Here is a 25,798-nt window from a genome sequence, read left to right as displayed (position 1 = left end):
TTTTGATCTTTAAACTTCATTAAAACAGATTCAAGAAATGCTCTTTTATTAATTTAGCTAAAACAGTAAACCATATAAAGTATTAATAGATTATTCTTTAAAATTCTTTGAATTCATTTAGCTGACATATTAGTAGTAAGTTTTATTATTATTTTACTGTTTTTTTTTTTTTTTTTTTCAATTAAGTTGATAGAAATTGTGGCACATAATTAAATATGTATCTGCTACATATTGTATTATTGGTATTTGGATAAATACAGTATTTCTAAAATAATGTCTAGGCAATCAACTTTGCATATGCATAATTTCATTTTATATTTTATTTACTCTAATACATCTAGCATAAAAAAAAGTTTTAAAAAAATGATTAAATTATTCATAATGCAAAAAGTGCATTTATAGAGATTTAATTTAACTATAAAAGTAAAATTTTCATTTATGAGCAAGAAAAATAAGTTTTGTAATATTTTATTGAACAAATTCAGAGAATGCCACAAAAACAGATTATGATGGGAAAACAAAACATTTAAAATGTTGGTATATTATGCGCTTTTAAAAATCTAAATATTGCATTTCAAAGATGCCAAAATAAAACAGTTGTGCAAAGCTGATCTACAACAAATACATTTAAAAGAAATACATTTAAGCAGAGATAATATATTTGCAGACATGCAACTTTAGAAATCAGCTAAACATACTCTATGATAAACCGTTGTTTGCTTGATGTTTATCTTATGGCTTTAATCTCTAAGAGCTTTCTTCTTTCTTTCCAACTTTTCTCTTTAATAGAAAGATAAAGACAGCACAACAATATAATCCGTTCTTCATGAGCATGACACCATACGCATAGACAAACAGCTTCCGACTGGGTATTTTGTCTGAAGAGTCTGCAATAAAACAAAAAATACATTTGAACACATTTGATAAAACATTTTTTTTTCTTCATATAGTTGAGGCATAACATGTCACATTTTGTTTTTGATCAGCATCAAGATCTTAGGGTAAAATGTATATATATATATATATATATATATATATATATGTATATATATGAAGAGTTCAGATGCAAAAGCCTCTAAATGCCATTTGAAATTTTCTAATAGAGTGATCATTTTTATCAAGCTCGTATATTTAAATTCAATAATTTCACTTAAATGGCAATGAAGATTACCTATTAATTATCATTTAAATGAAATTACTGAACTTAAATATACAAGCTTGATAAAAATGATCATTCTATAAGAAAATTTCAAATGGCATTTAGAGGCTTTTGCATCTGAACTCTTCATATATACACTACCGTTCAAAAGTTTGGGGTCAGTAAGAATTTTAATTTTATTTTGGGGGGAAAGAAATAAAATAAATCAATACTTTTATTCATCAAGGATGAGTTTAACTGATCAAAAGTTACAGTAAAGACATTTATAATGTTAGAAAATATTCTATTTTAAATAAATGCTCTTCTTTTGAACTTTCTATTCATCAAAGAATTTTGAAAAAAAATTGTACACAACTTACAGTTTAAAATATATTAAAACAGTCATTTTAAATTGTCATAATATATATCACAATATTACTGTTTTTTTTTTTTTTTTATCAAATAAATGCAGCCTTGGTGAGCAGAAGATACTTCTTTTAAAAACATTAAAAAATCTTACTGACCCCAAACTTTTGAACAGTGGTATATATATATATATATATATATATATATATATATATATATATATATATATACACTTCTAATTTTAGATGGAGTTTTGCATTTCAGTCTACAAGATTTTAATGTTAACTAATGTCAACCACACGTATATTGTACCCATAATGTAACAATGTAACTTTTTGGTCCATTGAGGGATACAGTGTGAATGAAATGATTAAGACAAATTAGATCAGTTAGATCAGTTTATTAAATTACTTTTTGAAAAGACAAAAAAACGTACAAATTATTATACTCTGATTTTAACTGATCCGAATGTGCAATGAATTAATGTAAATGTTGGCTTGGATTTTGAAATGCAAAAGTCATTAATTAAAAATCCATCCAAATTTTCAAATACATTTATAGATTCATTTTTATTTATTCACCTGATATCTGCTGATGACTTAAGGTCTCATTGTTGGGTGGGCATGTTGTGTCCTCAATGGCATTATCAGATTTCTTTGCTGAGTCTTTGTTCTCTGAAATATAACAATACAGTCATTTTATTAATATATAGGGTAAAACAAGACAAAGCAGAATCCCAATAAAAGAGATTTATCTAAAAGGTAAAAATTACTTATATACGTGCATATGAATATTTACATATTTAATTGTCCATATTTTAATTGAAGATATGTCATAATAGAATCAAATTGAATGATTTCACTTGATTTCACTTCACAAATTATATAGGTTTTAATGAAAGCGAAGATGTCTGATATGTACATTTAATTGGAAATATTAAATAATAACCCCATTACAATAAGTATTAAATCTACATCTAATAAAACATTTTTTTTACTTCAAAATAAAAACTATAACTTTTACTCCACAAATACAAAACATTGATATTGGTATGTAAACTTCTGAAATACATTACTTTGATACCTCCGATAACAGATCACTCTAAATTGTAATGTAGATACATATTTTCTGTAAAGCTGCTTTAAAAACTATATGTATTGTGAAAAGTGCTATACAAATAAATGTGAATTGAACTGAATTGAATGTGATGTGTCCACTAATCCCCCATTAACAAATAGACACAACAGAATTCAACATACAATGTCATAGATCACTATTTTCCAGAGACACAAAATTAGATAAAATGTGGGGGATCCTCTTGAGATATATAATATAGCCTATAATTAATAAAAACCCTTTTATTAATGATTTGATGTAATTAAGGCTTTAATAACGTTTTTGTATATAACAAAGAATAATTATTATTGTTTATAATCAAAGTCTATGTGTCTGCAACTCTATCAATTGTATTAAACTTTCTTTCCAAGAAATCTAACACATATGTTGTCAATCTGAGTTTCTTCAAATTACCCTCCTCCAGTGTTTTAGTTTGGGGATCCTCCTTGCTTCCTTCATGGGTAAGAGTGCATTGATAGCGGTCGTCTCCAGCCAGGTTTTGATCGGAAATCAACATACTTGTCACGGTGACTTTATTATCATTTTCATCCCTCTGCTCCACAACATTGTTCTCCGATACAGCCGTCCACCCTCCAGTATTGTCCTTCTTTTTCCAGGTGAATTTCACCAAGTCTGGAAACATGTCCTTGGCCTGACATAGGCCCAACACTGTCTGTTTGCCACTGTTTTTTGATGGTAAGTACGCTGTTAGAGTTGGTGGTTTGACCACATCACCCCCTTTGTCTCAAGAGAAATACATGATGAACATTACTTCAGTGATCAATAAGCAAATGAGAAAATAAGCAAATAGAGGGTGACTGGTGAAAGTTTTCACTTGGAAATTACATCATTTTTTATGGATTTGACGAAATTCTGACAGTTTCCTACCAGTTACTATCAGCCGGGTTCCAGTTCCAAAGTTTTTGATCCGGTAGCCCACTCAGATTAAGTCTATTACAAATACTTCTGAATAATACAAAACCTTATAGTGTGTGGTAGAATTGACTAAGACAACTGTTCACTACGGTCTACACTATTTTAAAGGTTAGTTCACACAAAAATGACAAATCTGTTATCATCACCCGCATGCCGTTCCAAACCAGTATGAATTTATTCTTCTATAGAACTCAAAACAAAAGTCCATGTTTTTTTTTTTTTTACAGTTTTTGTCCATACAATAGAATTCAGTGGGGTACAAAAATACACTGAAACCCTTTTACTTAAACTGTATGGGGAAAAAACTGACATATTTTTCAGAAGGTGTTCCAAAGAAATAAAGTCATACAGTTTTAGAATGATGACAGAATTTTCATTTTTTGGGTGAACTAACCCTTTCATTTAAATTCTCCCGTTTTGTGTAACCAAGCACAAGATGGAATTGCTGGAATTTCTAAAGACGGTTATTCAACTCTCTGTTGCCAGCTGAATTACAGAAATAATTTGTATGCAACGAACTTTAAAATGCTTAAAATAAGTTTGGCAGACCTTAATTATGTGATTTTTGTCTTACCAAAGGGAAAAGACACGGCGTCTTTCCCTTTGTCTTAAGAGAAATACATGATGAACATTACTTCAGTGATCAATAAGCAAATGAGAAAATGAGCAAATAGAGAGTGACTGGAGAAAGTTTTCACTTGGAAATTACATCAAATTCTGACAGTTTCCTACCAGTTACTATCAGCCGGGTTCCAGTTCCAAATCTTTTGATATAGTTGCCCACCCAGATTAAGTCTATTACAAATACTTCTGAATAATACAAAACCTTCTAGTGTGTGGTATAAAAGACAACTGTTCACTCTTTCTGATGGTCTGTACTATTTTAAAGGGTTAGTTCACACAAAAATGACAAATCTGTTATCATCACCCGCATGCCGTTCCAAACCAGTATGAATTTATTCTTCTATAGAACTCAAAACAAAAGTCCATGTTTTTTTTTTTTTACAGTTTTTGTCCATACAATAGAAGTCAGTGGGGTACAAAAATACATTGAAACCCTTTTACTTAAACTGTATGGGGAAAAAACTGACATATTTTTCAGAAAGTGTTCCAAAGAAATAAAGTCATACAGTTTTAGAATGATGACAGAATTTTCATTTTTTGGGTGAACTAACCCTTTCATTTAAATTCTCCCGTTTTGTGTAACCAAGCACAAGATGGAATTGCTGGAATCTCTAAAGACGGTTATTCAACTCTCTGTTGCCAGCTGAATTACAGAAATAATTTGTATGCAACGAACTTTAAAATGCTTAAAATAAGTTTGGCAGACCTTATTTATGTGATTTTTGTCTTACCTGTCACATATAGTCTTGTACCCGAACCGAAGACTTTCTTGTCTCCCACAGTCATTTATTCCTAAACAAAAAGATGCAGTTTGTGCAGAAGACAATCTGCAGTTTCCACGTGCACATTGTTTTAGAATATCCATGAAGACTTTTAAAATATTAACCAAGAAAGTAAAAAAGCTATATCAATCTTGATTTTGATCAATGAAGTGCTAAAACACTTAATTTACTTCTGTAGTGAACAGATCCAGCAAGTGTTCAGTACAGTGTCATGTCACACTCTTACCAGTAGAGGCTGCAATGGTTTATTTACAAGTCCTGCAAAACACAAGACTCATCTGTCGTCACCCACCCACTCACGCTGAACAACTTTAAACAAGCTTTTGGCCAGACAACGTGGTTATTGTCCTGGGCACCCACTAACTAAACTTTAAGTCAAAATTTTAATACTAATGAATTCATGTTACAATCAATACAAGCGACAGCCCAGTAAACACTTATCTGAGCAACTTAAGTTAAAATCGTGTTGATTCCTTGAATCCTAAAGCTGATCTTTCTTACTGTTCAACAGCATATTTGTCCTTCATAAGTCTATATTTCATTCATAACCAACTTTAAACCTTCTCCCTCTTTGCAGAGGATCCGCAAACACTCTTTGGAGTGAATTAAATTTATTTGGGCTGAAAGAAATTCATTGTTTGTTACTAGCATTGTTACTAATTTGTGGCTTGTGGTTTTAGATTAAATCAGGAACCCTGCTGAGTTTTTGTACAGGGTTTCAGTATTTATAACTACTGTGCTGCCTGAGATCCAACAAGCACAGTAATACATTGCTGAATCCTCTTTTTTTAGTTCAGGTATTTTCAGAGCCAGATTTCCTGGTTTCTTATCTACTTTAAACGATTCAAAACCAGCATCATTGTATAGGGTTCCGTCTGCTATAGCTGCATACAGGATTCTTTTTAAGGTTTGTCCCTCTTTTAGTTGATACCAGTGAATGTAGCTTGAGCAGTCTGAAGGAAATTTACAGCCAATAACAACTGTCTTGTCCTTAGATTTGGTGGATGAGATTGTCTGTTGCAACTTCACATTTGCATCAACTAAAAAAAATAAAAAAATAAAATGTTATCATGACAATTTGTTACCCAAGGTAAGATATAATAGGCTAGCCAACATAAATGTAAAGTTAATGAGAGTTATCAAGTTTGCTTTTTGTGATAACATACACAATTATGGTATGATTTCAAATAATAATAAAAAAAAACTTACCTCTACATAAATGCTGAATGAGAAACAAAAGACATAGCTGCATTTGAAGACGCATGATGGCAGGGAGTGTCTGGAGAGCTTCTGTCTTTACTCTGTGATGAGGAGAGATCATATGAGAGGTTTATGATATTTAGTTTCCGGCCCTCGTGCTAATCTGAGTTTGTTTTGTGGTTCATGATTCAGATGTAACAGATTATACAGCTTCAACTCTGTGCTTCAGTGTTACACTAATATAATAAAATTAGCATATACATAACATCTTGTCCTCAAACCTTTGACTTTTCTCTACAATACGCTGATTGGTAATATATGCAAAGTATTATCACAGAATCACCAGCAGGGGATGTATATTTTCAATGCCCAGATAACTGTGAATCATTTCCACTAAGTTCACCAGTCGTTCGAGAAGGAGGTTTGTATGCACATCTGAGCAGAACGGCATCTCTAACTTTCTCTAACCTTTTTGCAAGTAATCATTTGCACATGTAATGCATTTTTCTTAGTCTAATAGCACTTCAGTTTTGATTTCAACTGCATTATAGCAAATGGGAGGCTGAAGTGCTGTTGAGTTTCCTGTCCTCATGCTTATATGAGTTTGTACTGAGGATCATTGTACAGATGTGACAACTCAGAGCCCCTCATTCAAGAACAAGTTAACTGAATCTATTTACTTTATTTCTGGCTAAGGAAATAAACAAAATGTTGCGCATATTATATAAACATTTCCATATGCATTTGGCAGACACAACGTACATTGCATTCAAGACATACATTTTATTAGTTGATGAATTGCTTGGGAATTAAACTCATGACCTTGGTGTTATGTTCATATAACATTACAGTTTTTTCCGATTGTTTACACACTAAAATAAAAATTTCCACACAATTTGCACAATTCTACTCCAAGGAGCAAAACACCTCCACAGATTTGCACAACATTACACACAATGTCTGCTTCACCCTTTTTGCAAAACATTACACACAGTGATTTGTAAAACTCTACACACATTTTCACACCTTAGACACAGTTAAGGATTGTGAGGTTACTTCCTTGTCATTACAAAGCCCCGGATTGCCAATGACAACACTAATGAACGAATTGGATAAACACAACCACCAGGTGTGGAAGCACACATGTGCTAATTTGAAAACGCAGCATTCAGGTGTGCTATAAAAGGCAGCAGGTGAGTTCACCTGTCTTCAACAAAAATGGAAGGAGCTAGAAGAAAAAGAAGAAGAGTGAGAATGAGAGGGGGAGCTCAAAGAGGAGATGAAGGAGGTAGAGGAAGAGGAGAAGGAGGTAGAGGAAGAGGCCCAGGTAGAGGAAGAGGAGAAGGAGATAGAGGAAGAGGAGAAGAAGGAGATAGAGGAAGAGGCCTAGGTAGAGGAAGAGGCCTAGGTAGAGGAAGAGGAGAAGGAGGTAGAGGAAGAGGTCCAGGTAGAGAAAGAGGAGAAGAAGGAGATAGAGGAAGAGGAGAAGAAGGAGATAGAGGAAGAGGAGAAGGAGGTAGAGGAAGAGGCCCAGGTAGAGAAAGAGGAGAAGAAGGAGATAGCGGAAGAGGAGAAGAAGGAGATAGAGGAAGAGGCCTAGGTAGAGGAAGAGGAGAAGGAGGTAGAGGAAGAGGCCCAGGTAGAGAAAGAGGAGAAGAAGGAGATAGAGGAAGAGGAGAAGAAGGAGATAGAGGAAGAGGCCTAGGTAGAGGAAGAGGAGAAGGAGGTAGAGGAAGAGGCCTAGGTAGAGGAAGAGGTAGGGAAGGACTTATGCCATTGAAGACATAGCCTGTGATGTGGATGAAATCTTATGGCCTGATCCAGCCAGACGGAGAGATGATGAATAGTTACAGTATTCTTGTTGCTTTTATAGTAGTTTTTCTTCAGAGTCAAAGTGTATGTACTTAATGCAGTAATTTTTATTTGTCTACAGATTTTATTTGTTTCATTGATTTCATTGTTGGTTGATTACTGTAACTGATTATGTTAAGAAATACTGTGTAAGTATTGAAATAAATACTTGAAATATTCAGTCTGCAGCATCAGTGTTGTGCAGTGCTTGGTAAGTTTATAGCCTATTTGTGTACATTCTCCCTATATCTCAAACTAATCATGAAGAATGTTGTGGGTATGTCACTATTTTTTTTTTTTTTTTTTTTTTTGTCATCTAAATGATCCCTTTCATAACAATGTCTGGCCAAAAATCTAGCACATGCTATTTCCTAAAATTAGTTTTTTTACAAATGTGTTTTATATTTATCACAGCTGTGTGTAACTGGCTGCAATAGTGTCTGATCATTGAGGACTGTGTTGGTTAAATGAAAACTAATAGCATTTTCACAAATATGTGTATATGTTTTGACTAAAGTGTGTATGTTTTGACTGAAGTGTGTCATTTTGCAAACAATCTAGGAATTATGCAAATTGAGTGTGGTGGTTGGATAATTGTGATTCTGTTTTGAAAAAAAGAACCCGGTTTTCAAAATTGCGTGTAAACAATTGAAAAAAACTGTAAGAGAAAGGTTTGTGGTCTCTGATCATGACAGGAAACCTTGCAGAGTTTTTGTGCAAGACTTTAGTATTTATGTGTACTGTGCTGCCTGAGCTCCGGGACCAGCAAGCACAGTAATACATTGCTGAATGCTCTTTTTTTAGTTCAGGTATTTTCAGAGCCAGATTTCCTTCTTTCTTATCTACTTTAAACGATTCAAAGCCAGCATCATTGTATAGGGTTCCGTCTGCTATAGCTGCATACAGGATTCTTTTTAAGGTTTGTCCCTCTTTTAGTTGATACCAGTGAATGTAGCTTGAGCAGTCTGAAGGAAATTTACAGCCAATAACAACTGTCTTGTCCTTAGATTTGGTGGATGAGATTGTCTGTTGCAACTTCACATTTGCATCAACTAAAAAAAATAAAAAAATAAAATGTTATCATGACAATTCGTTACCCAAGGTAAGATATAATAGGCTAGTCAACATAAATGTAAAGTTAATGAGAGTTATCAAGTTTGCTTTTTGTGATAACATACACAATTATGGTATGATTTCAAATAATAATAAAAAAACCTTACCTCTACATAAATGCTGAATGAGAAACAAAAGACATAGCTGCATTTGAAGACGCATGATGGCAGGGAGTGTCTGGAGAGCTTCTGTCTTTACTCTGTGATGAGGAGAGATCATATGAGAGGTTTATGATATTTAGTTTCCGGCCCTCGTGCTAATCTGAGTTTGTTTTGTGGTTCATGATTCAGATGTAACAGATTATACAGCTTCAACTCTGTGCTTCAGTGTTACACTAATATAATAAAATTAGCATATACATAACATCTTGTCCTCAAACCTTTGACTTTTCTCTACAATACGCTGATTGGTAATATATGCAAAGTATTATCACGGTATCACCAGCAGGGGATGTATATTTTCAATGCCCAGATAACTGTGAATCATTTCCACTAAGTTCACCAGTCGTTCGAAAAGGAGGTTTGTATGCACATCTGAGCAGAACGGCATCTCTAACTTTCTCTAACCTTTTTGTAAATAATCATTTGCACATGTAATACATTTTTCTTAGACTAATAGCACTTAAATTTTGATTTCAACTGCATTATAGCAAATGGGAGGCTGAAGTGCTGTTGAGTTTCCTGTCCTCATGCTTATATGAGTTTGTACTGAGGATCATTGTACAGATGTGACAACTCAGAGCCCCTCATTCAAGAACAAGTTAACTGAATCTATTTACTTTATTTCTGCTAAGGAAATAAACAAAATGTTGCGCATATTATATAAACATATGCATTTGGCAGACACAACGTACATTGCATTCAAGACATACATTTTATTAGTTGATGAATTGCTTGGGAATTAAACTCATGACCTTGGTGTTATGTTCATATAACATTAAGAGAAAGGTTTGTGGTCTCTGATTATGACAGGAAACCTTGCAGAGTTTTTGTGCAAGACTTTAGTATTTATGTGTACTGTGCTGACTGAGCTCCGGGACCAGCAAGCACAGTAATACATCGCTGAATGCTCTTTTTTCAGCTTGGTGATTTTCAAAGCAAAATGATTTGATGTTTTCCTTTCTGATTTTATGGACTCAAAACCTGCATCATTTTTTGCGGATCCATCATTTATGCCAGCATACAGGATCCTCTTCAAGGTTTCTCCTTCTTTCTGCTGATACCAGTGGATGTAATCCCAGCAGTCTGAAGTGAAGTGACAGTCTATAATGGCTAACTTTTCCTCTGCTTTGGTCAGTGAGATTTTTTGTTTCAGCTCACCGGCTCCATCCACTGTAAAAAGCAACAGCTCACAAATCAAACGACTTTTTCATATTTAAAGGTGGAATAGAACATAATGTAATGATAAAACAATAGCAAATATTTTCTGGTTTTAGAAGTATTTCTGGTTACAAACAGTGATATAAAGATGCCACACATTAAACACTTACCTTTAAATATAAGGAGAATAAACAGCAAACAGAGTAACTGCGGCTGAGGACTCATGATGGCAGATTTAAGATGGAGAGCTTCTGTTTTTTCTCTGGGACGAAGGTGGAATTTATTTCTACGAGCAAAAAACAGGAAGTTGCAGTGTTTCTGAGTTTCCTGTCCTCATGCTAATGTGTTTGAATTGAGGTTTTTCATACAGGTTCATGATCTTTCTTTTTTGGATTAAAGTCAGTAAGTTTATCCCTTTTTATGAAACGGCACAGTTCAAGTCAAATTAAGGCTATTCATAAATACATTCCTGATTTAACTATATGATATTTTAACTTGAAAAATGTGTTTGCAAATTTTTTTGCAAAGTTGTGTATACACCTCTGTGATACTAGATAGATAGCGTGACATTTTTGGGATCATTCTATATACATTTTTTGCTGTTGTTGTTGTTGATAAAACTATGTTTTTCAAAAATGTATGAAAGCATTAAAAACATATTACATTTCGAAAAAGTTGGAACTTGCGTTTTGAACTAAATTGTAAAAGTATTTTAATTTTCATCATCTCATCTTCATCCACCCATTTGCCTTTAATTCCTTTAATTCCACTACAGTGATGTGTCATATGATATTGTTTATTATAACAGATAATGTGAATAAAGGGTCTATGATGCTAATATTTCAAAATGAAATTATGAAATAAAAAAATTATGATTTTTTTTTCAGGATGTTCTTAGGTTTTATTCTGTGAAAGCATCAGATTCTGTTGTAGAAAGACAGAGACAAATAGTCTGAATAGTTCCAGCAGTCTGAAGTGAAGTGAGTCTATAATGTCTAACTTTTCCTCTGCTTTGGTCGGTGAGATTTTCTGTTGCAGCTCACCGGCTCCATCCACTGTAAAAAGCAACAACTGAACTCACAAATCAAACTACCAGACTATTTGGTTAGATGTATCATAATGGTTATTATTATTATTTAACATTTTTTTCTTTAAAAACTAGTTTTATAATACAGAATCATGAACTGCATGAACTGAAAAAGCAGGAAAAAGGAAAGCATCAAAAGAGCATTCATAGTAGCAGAGACAGTCTGATTCTGTCTTTACTCTGTGATTCATAGGAATTGAGCAACAAACAGGAAGTTGCAATACTAATAGCTAATGTGGGTTACAGATGTGAAATGCACCATACTGAGCTTAACCCAAGAGAAAGTTTGTTCCTTTTCAAAGATTTCGGCATTTCATTGATGGACTTCCTCATTTCCACCACTTTTTTAAATTTTAACTTTAGGGGTCACTGGGGTAGTGCCCTTAAAGGACATCTTTGTACCTTTTTTTACCCCTAAAGGTGCATATTAGTACCTTAGAGTAGCAATACTATGAACCTACAAAGTTGTCCTTTTAAGAGTACTGCCCCAGTGACAAGCTGTTGTACCCTTTAAAGTAAAATGTTTGCAATTTGTTTCTGAGAGTGAATGTTAGGAGCAGCCAATATCTGCAGTTAACTTAATATTGTTTGGATTTCCTCAGCACCAAAAGAAACAGCAGGAAGTAGTAGTTGTAGTAGCTATATTTGAATGTGTGGTTAAAGTCCTTGGACTTGCATTATGTTCATATCCTAAAGTAAATTTGCGACACAATTAACATTTCTGCCTATTGAAAGTCTAGAAGGCACTATACACCTCGTGGGGGGGAATAATTCTCATTTATTTCCATATATTTTTTCCTTAAAACCCAAACAAAGCAATAAAATAATCAAAGCCTTTAAAACATACTGACTGCATATTTATTGTGTTTAAAGGGATAGTTCACCCAAAAATGAAAATTCTATCATTGTTTACTCACCCTCAAGTTGTTCCAAACCTGTATGAGTTTCTTTGTTCTGCTGAACACAAAGGAAGATATTTGGAAGAATGTTTGTAACCAAACAGATTTCGGTCCCCATTGACTACCATAGTATATTTTTTTCCTACTATGGAAGTCAATGGGGACCGAGATCTGTTTGGTTACAAACATTCTTCCAAATATCTTCCTTTGTGTTCAGCAGAACAAAGAAACTCATACAGGTTTGGAACAACTTGAGGGTGAGTAAACAATGATAGAATTTTCATTTTTGGGTGAACTATCCCTTTAATGTGTTGAAGCTCTGCATTAATTGCATGCTGTTCATGAATTCCCTTTGCAATTGCACTATGAAATTAGAAGTTGTTGTACTGCATCTCTTACTATTTTAACACTGAGAAGGCCAGCACATGTCGTTTCCACTACATTAAATAACTATCATCCTCTGTGCTGTTGTTTTTATCTGCAAGCATATTTGCTACACCAAACCGCACTATTTTGTGGTTCTCCTCAAACAGTATCTGTCAGATGATTCAATACTGTAATAAAAGTGGTTTGTAACTGTTAGATTTTGACATTGTTCATGTTGTGGGATAACAGTTTCTCATGGTTTATGTCAAGGATGTCAAAGCTTTCTCTCACTGTGGCTGCCTTCCCAGCATGCACAGTAATACATGCCAGCATGTTCCTCCTTTGTTTCTTTTAGTTTTATGCCATATGAATCTCCAATTTTTTCAGAGACAAAGTCTTTTGCTTCAGCTGTAGCAGTCCCAGACTCGGTGATATAAAGTAGTCTTTTAAACGTTTCACCATCTTTCTTATGGTACCAGTGGACATAATTACCAGAGCCCAAGTCGGTTACCTCACATTTGAAGGACACAGTTTTACCCTTTACCTTCACCAAAACCTTCTGATCTTGTTTTAAACTCAAACCTTCCACACCTGCGATGAAATAAAATGAAAATCAATTATTTTAAATAAGTTTTCATATTCATGGTTTATTATCATATTAACCTATTTTATTTGATCAATTACCTATTTAACCCCCTTTTAAAATTTACTTACCATGGATCATTATGAGAACAACAGTGCACACGTTTATGAGCATCGTTCATTTGGTTATGTCAGGCGATGGTTCATAAAGTTCTCTGAACACTTCTTTACACTATTTTGTAAAAAAAAAACACGCAGAAAATTGTTCAGTGACGTCATTTCCTGAGGTGGAGCTCTGACAAAACGGGATGTGATTTGTAGTTGCACAGCAATCAGAATAAAATATTTCAAAAGCTGATACATTTCTACCTTCTCTTCAATTTATCAGAAGTAATTTAGTAAAATGTAATTTGTTAGGAGTAATTTAGTAACTTTCACAGAGCCTTAAAGCAAAAAAAAAAAAAAAAAAAAAAAAAAAAAAAATCCTCTTTTGCAGCTCAATAGCACCATCCACTGTTGAAGACCTGCATTTCAAACAAACAACTGTATACAAATATTAAAAATATAGGAAAATATTTGAAAGGGCTTGAAGTAAGAAAAATAAATCACACCGGTTGCATTGAACTTCAGGGACGTTTAATAGTGGAAGTGAAATTTGGGTTCATATGCACATGAAAAATTTGCTCATATTTCTATTCAAACGTGTAAAATCTACTATCTAATGATAATATCCATGAGTTCATGTACAGCATGTGAGTAAATGTTCTCACTGGTCGCTTGTGTCCCAATAGGCGCAGTAGTAAACTGCAGCATGAATCGGCTTTGTGTTGCTCAGTTTTAGATTAAAGAGCTGTGTTCTGTCCACAGTGAAGTCATTTGCTTGGGGATTGCTGGTATCATGAGTAAAGCTACCGCCTGCATTGATATAGAGTAGTCTTGATGGGGCTTCACCCTCTCTCTTTTGGTACCAATGGATGTAATTCCAAGATTGTAAATCGGTCACTTTGCTGGGGAGATATGAAGTTTTGCCCACTGCTTTGACCAACGTTGGTTGACCTTGTTCCAAAGTCACTCCCAGAACATCTGCTTCGATTGAACAAAACAAATGTCATAAAACCTTTTACAAATTAAAGGCTTACTTTTAAATGGCACCTACCTGGGATCTCTGAGAGAAGGACAATATAAATGTATGCAAACATCATTCATCTAGTTTGACGTTTGGAGAGTAATCTTTAGTGTTGTACCCAGCCTTGTATGCCATTCAAATACAGTTTGCTGATGTCATTTCCTGATAGTTTTCAGCATATGACATTTCTTTCCTATTTCATTTCAGTCATCAAGTTTTAGTCATCACATTTTAAAATTAAGGCCCTGAAGTTGATCTAAACTTGAGTAACTTCTATTACCTATTTTCACACGTTTTACACATTATTTTTCAAAACATAAAATAATAAATAACGTAGGCCTACACCATAAAATTTAAATAAAAATAAAAAATAAAATAATGTACACAGTTTTAATATTAGCAGTGTGCAATGTTTTCTCATTTTTGATATAAGGTATTTAGGCTCAAACAATAATTTACTGTTTTAAATAATATGCATAACTGTATTGGACAAACAGGGTATTATAAGGAAAGGAATACAGCATAGTCCTGTCATGTTTTCTGAAAAGCAATTCTTTCATTCCAGTATTATTTCCATCACATTTAAAATGATGTAGGCTATTTAGCATTCTGAGATGATTTTTTTTTTTTACTTTATTTCAATAAACATGACTAAAATGGCTGACCCATTTGTCTGGCTAAGATTAATTGTATTAGCCTTTTAATAAAACTAATCGTTTGGAATTTGAATAAAAAATATTCTGTTTAATCAAGTGCTTTGCATGTATTTATGTTCTTCACACACCATGTCTCATATTTATTTTCAAACATGTTCTTCATTGACTCTCTTGTCTCTAACTTTACTATAGGCAAAATGTTTGATTGGAGGAAGTGATGCCAAAGGACAGTTGTATTTTGAATGTATAGATATTCAAAATGTATTTAAAAACGAATTTCAAACAAACATGGTCAAATGATTGTTTAACTAAGATTGTTATAATCCCGTGTTATAATAAATGTAAATGTGAAATGTTTTTTCCATAAATTAAGATTGAGATCTAAGTGTAAGACAAATGTAAAATAAAATGAAAAACGATGGGCCTAGGCTACATCTTAGAAAAGTACAAATCAAGACATGATAAAACGTTTGCAAGTCATTTTTAGATGTTACCTTATTCATATAACAAAAAGAAAATGATTTTCTTTTTAATAAAAATCAACCAATGGGGAAGGCTATAAAGATGACAAGCCCACAGTTGAAGAAACAGTTTTATTGTAGCCTAGTGTTAACAGTGTGTACGGTACAGATTTTAGGGTTCAGATACACTTTTTGAACATTTACAGTTGTTTTTATGCCTAATATTGACAACAAAAAGCAAAGTCCCAATTAAAATATTCTGAATGTATCCCCCTTGCTGCTATTGTTGTTCCTAGTAAAACCGCATTGATTATGAAAGCAGGTTTTTGTAACGATTTCCTCTTACAGTCAGCACTGTGTTATCTCCAGTCCAGAGCGCGCAGTAATATGATCCTTCATCGTCGATCTGCACTTTGGAGATAGTTAGTGACACTTGCTGATTTTTCACCGTTCCAGCAAATCCACTGCCGACCATCGCCGGATCGATTTTGGCTGTTGTCGATCCTGCTTCAAAATATATTAATCGCTGGAAAGCTCCTCCTGGTTTAGCTCTGTACCAGTGGAGAGCGCTGGATTGAAGCGTCGATGAACCCACATTGCATGAGATTCTAGCAACTCTACCATTTACCTTAGTGATCACAGGATCAGTATGCATAGGAATATTTTGTCCATTTAAAGAATCTAAAACCATAAGAGAAACAATTAAAATCTGCTAAACAAGTAAAAGTGTGTAAACATAACAATTAGGTATCGAAAATCCTAACTAAAGCTCTTATTTGGGAATAGACCTGCAAGTAGCCTATTTGTAGGCAAAGTATCTAAAATTACTGACGAAAATGTATTTTTAAAAGTTGAAAATCACTGAATAATCTTAACTGAGAAATGTTAGGCTAATTAAAACAGAAAACAACATTTTTACCTATTAAGACTATTAACAACCCAAATGTTATCATTCCAGACACTGCCATGTCTACATCTGTCATCCACGAGTTTGAAGAATTATGAACTACATCTGCCAATCAGAAGGTAATGATAATGGCTTGTGGTTTCCTCTTTACGAATATCTCATCGTCATCACTATCACAAGAAGGTTTCTTACACAAGCTAACCCACTCATGGGTTAGGCAGCATTAAACACATGTAATTTAACCCTGGTTTATTAAAACTTCCTCCAGAGCAGATGAGCAGCTCTTCCTCAGTGGTACTCGGTTTTGCTATAAGGTGGCTTATGGATTTAAATAGATGGTGAACAGGTGAAGATGTTTCCCAGGTTGGCTGTGTTGGCAAGATGCTTTGAGTAGGCTAAAATTTAGTTTAAAAAACATTCGGTACTGACACTATTTCGGAATGGGTTGTGAAATTCACAATGTAGTTTAAAAAGTGCAATTGCAAATTGGTCACAAAGATAAAATTGAGAAAAAAAAAAAGAGTCACTCTTTTTTGTGCTTTAATTTGTAAAATAAATGGTTAAATCTATTTTATATTATAGGTTGTTATAGATTATTATTGGTTAATCCAGTATATTTGTTATGTCTGTCAGCTTCTTTAACTTCTGCAGTGCCTTTCAGATTTATTTGATGGCCTGTATGATGGTCTGTTTAGTGGTAGTCAAAGCGCCACCTATGGTTAATCTTGAAGATCAAGGACGCCATCAAGACAGCCCTCCTTGACTCCCTTCTTTCCCTTTGGCTTAATCGGTTCTGCATGGCTTTGCTGAGCTTTTCACAGCAGTATGGAAGGTGTCACAGGCTATGAAGCAGGTAGCAGGTAGGTATGAAGCAGCGAGTTCTTCTGTGGCCATCAGTTCCTAGCCCCCATGCAGTGAACTGCTGCCCAAAAAACTCAGTCCCCTTGCCGCCCGACTTCAGGCGTGGGAAGTCATCCAGGGCGTGTCAGGCTGGGTTATGCAGACTATAAAATGAGGCTACTTGCTTCAATTCGCTAGCAGGGCCCCCCGTTTCAGGGGTGTGGTTCAAACTTTGGTTCAGGACAATGATGCTGATGTTCTTCACTCCAAAGTGCAGTGTCTGCTGGTGAAGGGTGCCGCCTAGCCGGTCCCACCAAGAAAGATGGTGAGCTCAGGCCCATCCTCAACCTCAGGCTCCTGAATTGCGCATTAATGAAGCGGCCATTCAGAATGTTGACCTTGAAGCAGATCCTCGCGCAAATTCGGTGGATCTGAAAGATGCTTGCTTTCATGTCCAGATAGCCCCTCATCACACACCGTTCTTGAGATTTGCTTTCGATGGGGTGGCTTACCCTCAGAACTTATGTAGAGCGCTCTAGCCAGTTTCGGCAATCAGAGCTCTTCTCAGAGCACAGCTCTTTGTGTGCTTCGGAGGCTGCTCTAAAGGGCTTCCAGTTACGAAGCAGAGATTATCCTGCTGGATAGTTGATGCTATAGCCCTGGCTTATGCTTCAGTGGGCTTTGAATGCCCCATTGGAGTGAGGGGCCACTCCACTAGGGGAATGGCCTGCTCCTGGGCTTGGTCCAGCAGAGTCTCCATTTGAGATTTTAGAGCGGCAGCTGGCTGGTCTTCGCCGTATTCCTTCACTAGGTTTTATAACCTGGACGTCCCTGCCCTCCAGGCATGGATCTTGTCCGCTTGATTGTCCTGCACCCCTAAAAAGTGGTCCGGACTGTATTTGCTGAGGCTCCAGCCCCGTAGCCTTAGCCTCACTAAGTTAGCCTATGTTGCCTAGGGACCTCGTGGTAGCGCCCTAGGACTGAGCTCATAGGACAGCTTCTGTTCTACGCTTATAGCACGGCACTAGCGTTCTCCAAAGCGTGTTTCACGCAATGTGAGAGACCGTTTCGAAAGGGAACGCTCCAGTTACTAACGTGACCTCGGTTCCCTGAGATAACGTGAACGAGCAAATTCTTTTAGAAGCAAATTCTTTGATTGTCATGATAGTTTTTATATCAGCTTTGGAGAAAGGGTTGTATTTTTTGTGTGTGTGCAGGGCTTCAGTTTGTATACTCACCGTGCTGCCTGAGCTCCAGCAAGCACAGTAAGACATCGCTGAATGCTCTTTTTCAGCTTTGTGATTTTCAAAGCAAAATTATTTGATGGTTTCTTTTCTGATTTTCTGGACTCAAAACCAACATAATTTCTTGCAGATTTGTCATTTATGTCAGCATACAGGGTCCTCTTAAAGGTTCCTCCTTCTTTCTCCACTATACACCTTAGTCTATTTGGGATTTTTTTGCCCATTTATTTCCATATACTTCTTTGTCTTTTTTTTTAAAACCCAATCAAAGCAATAAAATAATCAAAGACTGACTGCACTGCTGACATTACTGCGTATCAGTGGCCCATATGTTATTGTGTTTAATGTGTTGACGTTCAATGAATTTGTACTGCATCTCTTACTATTTTAACACTGAGAAGGCCAGCACGTGTTGATTCCACTACATTAAATAACTATCATCCTCTGTGCTGTTGTTTTTATCTGCAAGCATATTTGCTACACCAAACCGCACTATTTTGTGGTTCTCCTCAAACAGTATCTGTCAGATGATTCAATACTGTAATAAAAGTGGTTTGTAACTGTTAGATTTTGACATTGTTCATGTTGTGGGATAACAGTTTCTCATGGTTTATGTCAAGGATGTCAAAGCTTTCTCTCACTGTGGCTGCCATCCCAGCATGCACAGTAATACATGCCAGCATGTTCCTCCTTTGTTTCTTTTAGTTTTATGCCATATGAATCTCCAATTTTTTCAGAGACAAAGTCTTTTGCTTCAGTTGTAGCAGTCCCAGATGCGCTGATGTAAAGTAGTCTTTTAAACGTTTCACCATCTTTCTTATGGTACCAGTGGACAAAATTATTAGAGCCCAAGCCGTTTACCTCACATTTGAAGGACACAGTTTTACCCTTTACCTTCACCAAAACCTTCTGATCTTGTTTTAAACTCAAACCTTCCACACCTGCGATGAAATAAAATGAAAATCAATTATTTTAAATAAGTTTTCATATTTATGGTTTATTATCATATTAACCTATTTCATTTGACCAATTACCTATTTAACCCCCTTTTAAAGTTTACTTACCATGGATCATAATGAGAACAACAGTGCACACGTTTATGAGCATCGTTCATTTGGTTATGTCAGGCGATATATGGTTCATAAAGTTCTCTGAACACTTCTTTACACTATTTTGCAAAAAAACCCATGCAGAAAATTGTTCAGTGACGTCATTTCCTGAGGGGGAGCTCTAACAAAACGGGATGTGATTCGTAGTTGCACAGCAATCAGAATAAAATATTTCAAAAGCTGATTCATTTATACCTCATTTGATTGATAAATTCGATATTTCACCTGGATTCTCTTCAATTTATCAGAAGTAATTAATTAGTATTAATTTAGTAAAATGTAATTTGTTAGAAGTAATTTAGTAACTTTCACAGAGCCTTAAAGCAAAAAATAAAAAAATAAAAAAATAATAATCCTCTTTTGCAGCTCAATAGCACCATCCACTGTTGAAGACCTGCATTTCAAACAAACAACTGTATACAAATATTAAAAATATAGGAAAATATTTGAAAGGGCTTGAAGTAAGAAAAATAAATCACACCGGTTGCATTGAACTTCAGGGACTTTTAATAGTGGAGGGTGAAATTTGGGTTCATATGCACATGAAAAATTAGCTCATATTTCTATTCAAACGTGTCAAATCTAATGAATACTATCTAATGATAATATCCATGAGTTCATGTACAGTATGTGAGTAAATGTTCTCACTGTGGTCGCTTGTGTCCCAATAGGCGCAGTAGTAAACTGCTGCATGAATCGGCTTTGTGTTGCTCAGTTTTAGATTAAAGAGCTGTGTTCTGTCCACAGTGAAGTCATTTGCTTGGGGATTGCTGGTATCATGAGTAAAGCTACCGCCTGCATTGATATAGAGTAGTCTTGATGGGGCTTCACCCTCTCTCTTTTGGTACCAATGGATGTAATTCCAAGATTGTAAATCGGTCACTTTGCAGGGGAGATATGAAGTTTTGCCCACTGCTTTGACCAACGTTGGTTGACCTTGTTCCAAAGTCACTCCCAGAACATCTGCTTTGATTGAACAAAACAAATGTCATAAAACCTTTTACAAATTAAAGGCTTACTTTTAAATGGCACCTACCTGGGATCTTTGAGAGAAGGACAATATAAATGTATGCAAACATCATTCATCTAGTTTGACGTTTGGAGAGTAATCTTTAGTGTTGTACCCAGCCTTGTATGCCATTCAAAAGCAGTTTGCTGATGTCATTTCCTGATTGTTTTCAGCACATGACATTTCTTTCATATCATCAAGTTTTAGTCATCACATTTTAAAATTAAGGCCCTGAAGGTGATCTAAACTTGAGTAACTTCTATTACCTATTTTCACACGTTTTACACATTATTTTTCAAAACATACACTTTAAAATAATGTACAAATTTGGAATATTAGCGGTGTGCAATGTTTTTAAACGTAAATGTGAAATGTTTTAAATTAAATTAAGATTGAGATCTGAGTTTAAGACAAAGGTAAAATAAAATGAAAATCTATAGCCTAGGCTACATTTTAAAAATGTAGCCTAAACATTAATACATGATAAAACGTTTGCAAGTCATTTTTAAATGTTACCTTATTCATATTACAAAAATAAAATGATTTTCATTTTAATAAAGATCAAACAATGGGGTAGGCTATAAAGATGACAAGCCCACAGTTGAAGAAACCGCTTTATTGTAGCCTAGTGTTAACAGTGTGTACGGTACAGTAGTTTTTAGGGTTCTGAGCATAGGTTCTGAGACACTTTTTGAACATTTCAATTTGTTTTTTTTAATGTAATATTGACAACAAAAAAGCAACGTCACAATTAAAATATTCTGAATGTATACCCCTTCTTCTACTGTTGTTCCTAGTAAAACCGCATTGATTATGAAAGCGGGTTTTTGTAACGATTTCCTCTTACAGTCAGCACTGTGTTATCTCCAGTCCAGAGCGCGCAGTAATATGATCCTGCATCGTCGATCTGCAATTTGGAGATAGTTAGTGACACTTGCGGACTTTTCACCGTTCCAGCAAATCTACGGGGGATATCCTGATCGTTTGTAGCTTTTGTCGATCCTGCTTCGAAATACATTAATCGTTGGAAAGCTCCTCCTGGTTTATCTCTGTACCAGTGGAGAACGTTGGATTGAAGCGTCGATGAATCCACATTGCATGTGATTATAGCAGATCTCTCCTTTGCCTTTCTGAGCACAGGAACAGTATGCGTAGGGACATTTTGTCCATTTAAACAATCTAAAACCAGAAAATTAAAAAGCGTTGAGTGTATCTGAAATCCTAATTAAAGCATTTGTATTTGATCATAGCCTATTTGTAGGCTTCAGTGGCTTTTTAAACGTCAATCAAGAACGCAGTAAAAAAAAAAAAAAAAGAAGCTCGGTGTAGGTTATCCGTAGGCCTATTGGACATTAGCCTACATCGATAAAACATTAGTAGCCTATTGTCATTATTTATGACTTTATGACATATTTACCTATCATAAAGGCACGTAGCCTACAAACCAAAATAGTGTTTTGTTTAAAACATTGTGTTTAAATGTTAGCTTTTAAAAGTAAAAAATTACTGAATAATCTTAACTGAGAAATGTTAATAATTATTCCAGGCTACTAAAATCTCACCTATTAAGACTATTAACAACCCAAATGTTATCATTCCAGACACTGCCATCATGTCTACTTCTGTCATCCACGAGTTTGAAGAATTATGAACTACATCTGCCAATCAGAAGGTAATGATAATGGCCTTGTGGTTTCCTCTTTACGACTATCTCATCGTCATCACTATCACAAGAAGGTTTCTTACACAAGCTAAACCACTCATGGGTTATAGGCAGTATTAAACACATATAATTTAAAACTTCCTCCAGAGCAGATGAGCGGCTCTTCCTCAGTGGTTCTCTGTTTTGCTATAAGGTGGCTTATGGATTTAAATAGATGGTGAACAAGTGAAGATGTTTCCCAGGTTGGCTGTGTTAGCAGACAAGATGTTTAAAAACATTCTGTAATGGCACTATGATGATGACAGTATGGGACAGAGGAATTGATATAAATTGATAATAAATAGACTTTTGTCCTCTGTAGTGGACATTATATTTGAGTGAATTTCTTTGACAGCATGCATGTTACAGTTTGGATGTCATGTATTCAGGGATTCTCAGAGATACCAAATGTTTGGAGGTTTCACAATAACTGACATTCATTTAGTGATCAAATTTAGCACTCTTATGGAAATATGATAATTATTATCATTTAAATCAGACTACTTTTCAAATTGTTTGTCATAAATCAACATCTCAGGAAAATATGATGGGGTTTCTAATCAAAATATGACTTTCTACAGGGCATTGATTTCATGCATGACCTCTGTGGACACCAGCGGCCAGTTGCATAAACTGCCAAGTTAAGACTGAGGAGAACTAGTCTGACCAACTAGCAGTTAGTTAGGGCTAATCACTCTTACACTTCAGACTCATAGTAGACCAATCTACTTTTTCATGTAACTGACTCAAAAAAAGTTATGGCCAGACTTAAAGAAAAAAATTAGATGACTAACTTGTAAGACTAGTCTAATAATTTTATGCAACCGGCCCAGGACTTAAATAATGTTGTATTTTGGGAGACATAGCAAGTGAATAGGGAAAAAAATTATATATCACTATTCCTATGAAATATTAGATATTATTTTGAAAATGTTGCCAATTATTACTGCCCCAAGAACACATTCATATGCAAATTAGATACATTTTATAGCTACATTGTATTGAATGGGACTATGGTAATTTTACACACATATTGCATAAAGTAAAATGGTATATCAATTCATTTCTATAAATCTTTCATAACATAGTTGAGAATCATCTTTATACAAAGTTTGTTTAAAAAAATCTGAAACCCAAAAATTGATTGGTGAATGAAAAAAAATCCCATTGTTTTTGCCTGTACATGTCATTTCATGTTCTTTTTTTTTTGTGTGTGTGTGGACATAGCATAACATGAATAAAATATATTTTGTCAAAAATGTTTTTCCCCTCATTTGTTTCTTATGCGCTAAACAATGTAATGACATGAAAAAATACCAAATTTAAAACACTTTTTTTCCCCTGGTTCCCAGGAGGATATAATTCAAAATTCATTGGTTGTGAAATTCACAATGTAGTTTAAAAAGTGCTATTACAAATTGGTCACAGAGATACATTTGAGAGAAAGACAAAAAGAGTCACTCTTTTCTGTGCTTTTATTTGTAAAATAAATGGTTAAATCTATTTTATTTTATAGCCTGTAGTACTATACTATATTCATGCATTTGTTCAAGTTTGGTTAATCCAGTATATTTGTTATTGTCTGTCAGCTTCTTTAACTTCTGCAGTGCCTTTCAAATAATTTGATACAGAAATTAATTGAAATACATGTGAAAAGAACGATTGTATAATAATTCTACTTATGTGACAATGATAAATACTTATTTATATCTTCACAACATATAACAAATATGAGATACGCCTGACATATTCTAAAATCATAATAATACAGTGTGTAAAATAACTTTATACATAAAGTATCCATATACATGCATACATAAAGTATCCATGAACAGCAGGGCAATAAAGAGATAAACAGATCAAAATACTGTATCAACATCCAGTCCAGTCCTATAAAGCTTAATTCAAATTAAGAACTTAGACAGAAAATGACAAGTATAAATATTAAAGTATATAACTATTGTATTCATTAATTACATTACCAGTATAGTTCATGTACAGGATGTGAGTAAATGTTCTCACTGTGGTTGCTTGAGTCCCAGTAGGCACAGAAGTAAACGGCAGCGTGACTCTTCTTAGTGTTACTCAGTTTTAGATCATAAAGCTTTGTTTTGTCCACAGTGAAGTCATTTGCTTGGGGATTGCTGGTATCAGGAGTGAAAGCACCATCTTTAGTGATATAGAGTAGTCTCGATGGGGCTCCACCGTCTTTTATTTGGTACCAATGGATGTAATCTGAAGAGCCCACATCCTTCGCTTTGCAGGGCAAATACACGGTTTTGCCCTCTACTTTAGCCAAAGCCTTTGAACCTGGCTCCAAGCTCATTCCTAGAAATGCTGTTTTGACAAAACCAAATTCAATACATTTAAATCAGTTTTTAATTTTGTATTGCTTTATTATTATAAATGTCACTTACCTGGCATCTTTAAGAGGAGAACAATAGAAATGTATAAAAACATCATTAATCTGGTGAAAAATATACCTGTGTAAAGCTGTCTTTCAGGTTTTCACACTGCTTTTGTATGAGTTTCAAAAATAGGGTGCTGATGTCATTTCCTGAAATGGAGTTACCTTAGAAACCATTTTAAAAGAAATTTTACATGAGCCTTTTACGCTAACTGATTTTCAAGTTACATTAAAGATATTTGATTTAAAAAAAAAAAAAAAATATATATATATATGATTGTGAGAATCAATGCTTAAGGTTATTTTAATTAATTAAACTAGTAAGGTTTATATAACTGTGTGGAAAAACAAGACAGCTGAATAATATATATATATATATATATATATTATGGAACATATTGATAAAAATGATGTTATGTACAGGCCAGTATTAAGTATAGACAATTCAGTATAGTCATGCAGAAAGTGTGCAAATGTTTTCTTTTTCTTCATAAACAGTGTCTGTTTTAGCATTTGGAACAATTTTAGTTATTTTATAAAATACTCCCTGTAAAAAAAAAAAAAAAAAAGTTAAAAAAATACATGCTAACACACTGATATATAGTACCAGTCAAAAGCTTGTCAAAAATAACTGCTGCTGAATTATCAGTATCATACTCTATTCTTTAGTGTCACATGATCCTTCAGAAATAATTGTAATATGCTGATTTGCTGCTCAAGAACATTTATTATTATTATTATTATTATTATTATCAATATTGAAAACAGTTTCTTATTATTTTTGTGGAAACAGTGGAAACAGATTTTCTTTTTATCAGATGAATAGAAAATTCAATGAACAGCATTTATTTGCATTTATTAAATTTATTAAAGCATGTATTAAATAAAAATCTTTAAATATCTTCACTGTTACTTTTGATCAATTTAATGCATCATTGATGAATACAAGTATTATTTT

The 25,798-nt window shown here is 34.3% G+C and overlaps 1 protein-coding gene across 2 annotated transcripts; it reads right to left on the bottom strand.

Moving 5' to 3' along the window:
- Nucleotides 1-452: 452 nt before the first annotated feature.
- On the bottom strand, nucleotides 453-24,922 carry LOC311292224 (immunoglobulin lambda-1 light chain-like). 2 transcript variants are annotated; one of them, XM_084411831.1, is made up of 6 exons: nucleotides 24,851-24,922; nucleotides 24,456-24,770; nucleotides 4,912-4,953; nucleotides 3,035-3,364; nucleotides 2,086-2,178; nucleotides 453-887 (listed from the first exon to the last, which is right to left on the bottom strand). In XM_084411831.1, the coding sequence occupies exons 1-6, from the start codon at nucleotides 24,894-24,896 to the stop codon at nucleotides 748-750; spliced, it is 966 nt and encodes a 321-aa protein (XP_084267957.1). In that variant the 5' UTR covers nucleotides 24,897-24,922; the 3' UTR covers nucleotides 453-747. The 2 variants fall into 2 exon arrangements, with proteins under 2 accessions (XP_084267957.1, XP_084267956.1); XM_084411830.1 differs by lacking the exons at nucleotides 24,456-24,770; nucleotides 24,851-24,922 and adding exons at nucleotides 15,978-16,303; nucleotides 16,542-16,674 and having other exon boundaries at nucleotides 4,912-4,948.
- Between the last annotated feature and the right edge of the window lie 876 nt (nucleotides 24,923-25,798).

Source organism: Rutilus rutilus (assembly GCF_951802725.1).
Source record: "Rutilus rutilus genome assembly, chromosome: 6".
In the NCBI taxonomy this organism is placed as follows: Eukaryota; Metazoa; Chordata; class Actinopteri; order Cypriniformes; family Leuciscidae; genus Rutilus; species Rutilus rutilus.
The sequence above is the reverse complement of the archived record's forward strand: the minus strand, read 5'-3'. Positions and strand labels throughout refer to the sequence as shown.

Excerpts from the sequence above, each read along its gene's own strand:
- LOC311292224 (XM_084411830.1), bottom strand. The coding sequence starts at position 16,605 with ATGACAGATGTAGACATGGCAGTGTCTGGAATGATAACATTTGGGTTG. Across the intron at positions 4,949-15,977 it reads TCTGGACTGGAGATAACACA|AAAGTCTTCGGTTCGGGTAC; the intron begins GTGCTGACTGTA and ends GTGGGAGACAAG. Across the intron at positions 888-2,085 it reads AAGTCATCAGCAGATATCAG|ACTCTTCAGACAAAATACCC; the intron begins GTGAATAAATAA and ends GTTTTATTGCAG.